At 47.0% G+C, this 3,341-nt stretch overlaps 1 protein-coding gene across 20 annotated transcripts in view; it reads left to right on the forward strand.

The window, feature by feature from the left end:
* The window catches only part of CAMK2G (calcium/calmodulin dependent protein kinase II gamma), a 221,727-nt gene that overhangs the window by 133,495 nt on the left and 84,891 nt on the right, over positions 1-3,341 (forward strand). For all 20 annotated transcript variants that reach the window (XM_019502389.1, XM_019502390.1, XM_019502397.1 and 17 more), the window contains exon 7: positions 2,067-2,169. In XM_019502389.1, coding sequence (XP_019357934.1) covers positions 2,067-2,169 — 103 coding nt within the window. The remainder of the gene's footprint in view (positions 1-2,066; positions 2,170-3,341) is intronic.

Genomic DNA, 3,341 nt, shown 5'->3' on the forward strand with positions numbered 1-3,341 from the left:
CCAGGGCCCCCCCCCCCCCCCCCCCCCCCCCCCCCACTTAACTTCTGGAGCTGCTCTGCAGGATGCTGAGGCCATGTGCATGTACATGCACATGGCACCCCCTGTCTCGCCACCCTCCTCCCAGCTCCCTGCAGGTTGGAACTCTGACAGCTTGTAAGGAGCTCATTGCAAAATTTTAATCTGCAGGTTTCTCTAGTAAAATGAGAAATCCGCATTTGCCTCTGGTGAAAGGTAAAATCCATGGTCTATTCCATTTTTCTGTGGGAAATGGAAAACCTAGATCCCTGTCTAATCATGCTTTAAGTGCAATATGTTGCGGGGGTGGGGAGGGTCAGTTGGTAGAATATAGGGTTCCTTTGACGAGAATGAATTGCCAAGAGGGGAAATGGAGAGCTTTAAGAAGGTGCTATATCACAATGATTCCCATGGGCTCTGCTGTGAAAATGGTCTGGATAGGCTCCTGGTGCTGCTTGCCCTGTGTGGAGGGGTCAGACCCATGGTCCAGTGAGTGAAGTGTGCCACCCACTTTAATTCAGAAAAAGCTGTGTCCCGCCTATCAAAAGGTTGAGAAACATTGTGCTCTCTCAATGGGGCCGTCAGGTTTGTGTTCCTAAAGATTCTGGTCGTCTTTCTCTCTCCACTCCTGATCACCTGCCCTCTCCCAAAGCACAGGCAGTAGTGGAGCTGCATGTGCCTGAAACCACTTCCTGTAGGAGTGCAAGCAGGAATGGGCTCATGCATGCCCAGTTTACTACACATGCATGAGTACCCAGCAGAATAGAGAACTGGAGCTGAGTCCCACACCTAACTCTCCTAACCCCTCCCTCCACCTGGGTGAATGAGCAGTGGACCCTCTTCTTCCCTCCTTAGACAAGGCAGCAGTTAAAGACTGCAGTGGATACTATTGCTATACGAGTTGCAAATAATACCTATAAGTGCCTGAAAATGCAGGAAGTGCAAGGCCTGTGTGTATTACAAAACCAACCTGGTTGAGTGCTACAATTCCTAGCCCTCTGCTTCCCCTTGAGCGGTGGTGCCAAGTGAAACTCCAGTCAATGTGTAACTGAACAGTGGAAGAAGGGTTTGGGCTCCCGTCTATTCTCTTACCTTTCTTCTCTGACTTACGTATCTTGCTGCCATTCATGTTGCAGCAGGAGCTCCATTTCCTGCTCAACTGCAGTATCCAAGGCTTACAGGTTTCATACAAGATCCTCCTTGCTATCCTCCCTGGTGATTCTGAGGAGGCAGTGCATCAGCCTGGGGGAATGTTTTGCAATCGCTTTGCCTTTGGGTTGTGTTGCATGCACAGTTTTGCCTCAGTGATGGAAGAATGAGGAGTGGTATCCCAGCCCAGCACATGAGAGAGGTGACATGGGGCCTGCACTGATATGGGTGGGTAATAGTAACATAGAAGAACTTAATCACTGTAAAGAGAGATTTTTGCAGCACAAATAGATGGAGTCTTTGATAGTGGCACAAGCAGCACTGCAGTGAGCAATACAAGGTTTTCCCTGCAAGGGATGAAAGCTCCTGCCTTTCTAGACAGTGCTTTCTCATGCTGGATTTCTGTTTGGCAATCCTTATTAGCACTGTATTTATTTGTCCAGGGCTTTGGGCACCATGTGATGTTCTTTGGGAACCACATCACTGCAGATTGTATCTGCTGCATCAATTTTTTTTTTCCACTCTGCATGGAGATGACAGGAGTGGATGCTTTGCTGCTGAGATTGTGTTACCAGCACCATCTGGTGTCGGGACAAGGTATATAGGGGGTGGGCTGAGAACAGTACAGAGAGTGTAAGTATGGACAGAGGAAGGTGAGACAGTGTCAGGTTTGGAGACTCTTCTTTTTTTTTCTTTTTACTGGTAATAAAGCCATTTTTGGGGATATTAAGAGCTATGATTTAAGACTGTATTTTCCACTGACCGCTCTGCTGCTGTACATTAGGCATGTTTTCATACTGGATCTGGAGAGTAAATTTAATAGCCCAAAATGTTAAGGGAAGGAGTTTTTAATATGGATTTCTCTCTTCCCCCATCCCTGCTCTTTCTTTTCCTCTCCCCAGCCTGAGAACTTGTTACTGGCAAGTAAATGTAAGGGTGCTGCTGTCAAATTGGCTGACTTCGGACTGGCTATAGAAGTGCAGGGAGAACAGCAGGCCTGGTTTGGTAAGAGGAGTATTACTGAACCTTCCCAATACTGCCCACCCTTCCATCTTTCTATTGGTTTTTTATTTAACTATTTATTTATTTATTTATTTATTACTCTGTGTGCACTGGACTGTGGGAAGAATCAAGCTGACCTGCCATTATCCTAGACATTTTCCTATTATTTCTTCCAGGAAACTAGTTAAAAAAAAAAAAAAAAGAAAAAGAAAAAGTTGGCATCTTGGCTAGGGACAGAAATTACACACAAACCAGTATAAGTGATTGGAAACTGGTTCAAATTTGTAACATAACAGAAGTTCAGTGCACATAAACCACTTTCCAAATGGCTGCAACCAGCTTAAGATAAACCTGGATGGATGTAGTATCAGACTTAACTGATCTAGTTTGAATCAGTTTGAATTTCTGTCCCAGATCCCCTCCAGATTCAAGTTAATTCATAGTCATCCAGCATCTCAGAATGCTTTGCACCTCCCGTGCAAAGCCCCCCTCCCAGGATGGACAGGCTAGCCTGGGCACAAGCTGTCTGCTTCAAGTGAGTAGGAAGGTGTGTTCTTGCACCTGTGGGCTTTTGGTCTAAGCCACTGCAGGCATGTGGCTGCATTTCCAGAATCAAAAGTTGAACATGTCTTTACTTATTTATCAGCTCAATCTACGGAGCTTAGATTAGCCTGTGAAGACTAAATGAATCAGTAGGGTTGTGTGAAGCTTCAGTCCCTCATTCGATTCAGTGGAGATTCAGCCCAGTTCGGTGTCCAAATCTCCAAATCGAATCAGGAGACCCTTTAATCTCTCCAACTCGATTTCAGAACCCTCTGAATCAATTCGGAAAGATTCAGACATAGATGCAACTTCAAATGTTTTTTCTACATACCTGAAGGTACCTGGTGGCTTGTGAATTCTGTGATACTGGGACAGATGGAGCATCCCACAGGAGCGCAGGGGGATCCCCAGCCTGCTCAGCAGCAGACGGAGAAGTGGACCAGAAGCACTTCTGGGTCCGCCAGGGAGCACGCTGGGGGCCCCCCAGCTCGGCGACTGGTGCCTCTTGGGTCTAGAGTGACACCTGAGGTCCCTTCACAACTGATTGCTGAACCAGGGGGATGCAAGGGGGCCCCCCAGTGTAGTAAACTGGTACTTCTGGTCCACTTCTGGGTTCACTGCCAAGCACGTGG

Source organism: Gavialis gangeticus, unplaced genomic scaffold (genome assembly GCF_001723915.1).
Source record: "Gavialis gangeticus isolate Ggan-Ray unplaced genomic scaffold, GavGan_comp1, whole genome shotgun sequence".
Classification (NCBI taxonomy): domain Eukaryota; kingdom Metazoa; phylum Chordata; order Crocodylia; family Gavialidae; genus Gavialis; species Gavialis gangeticus.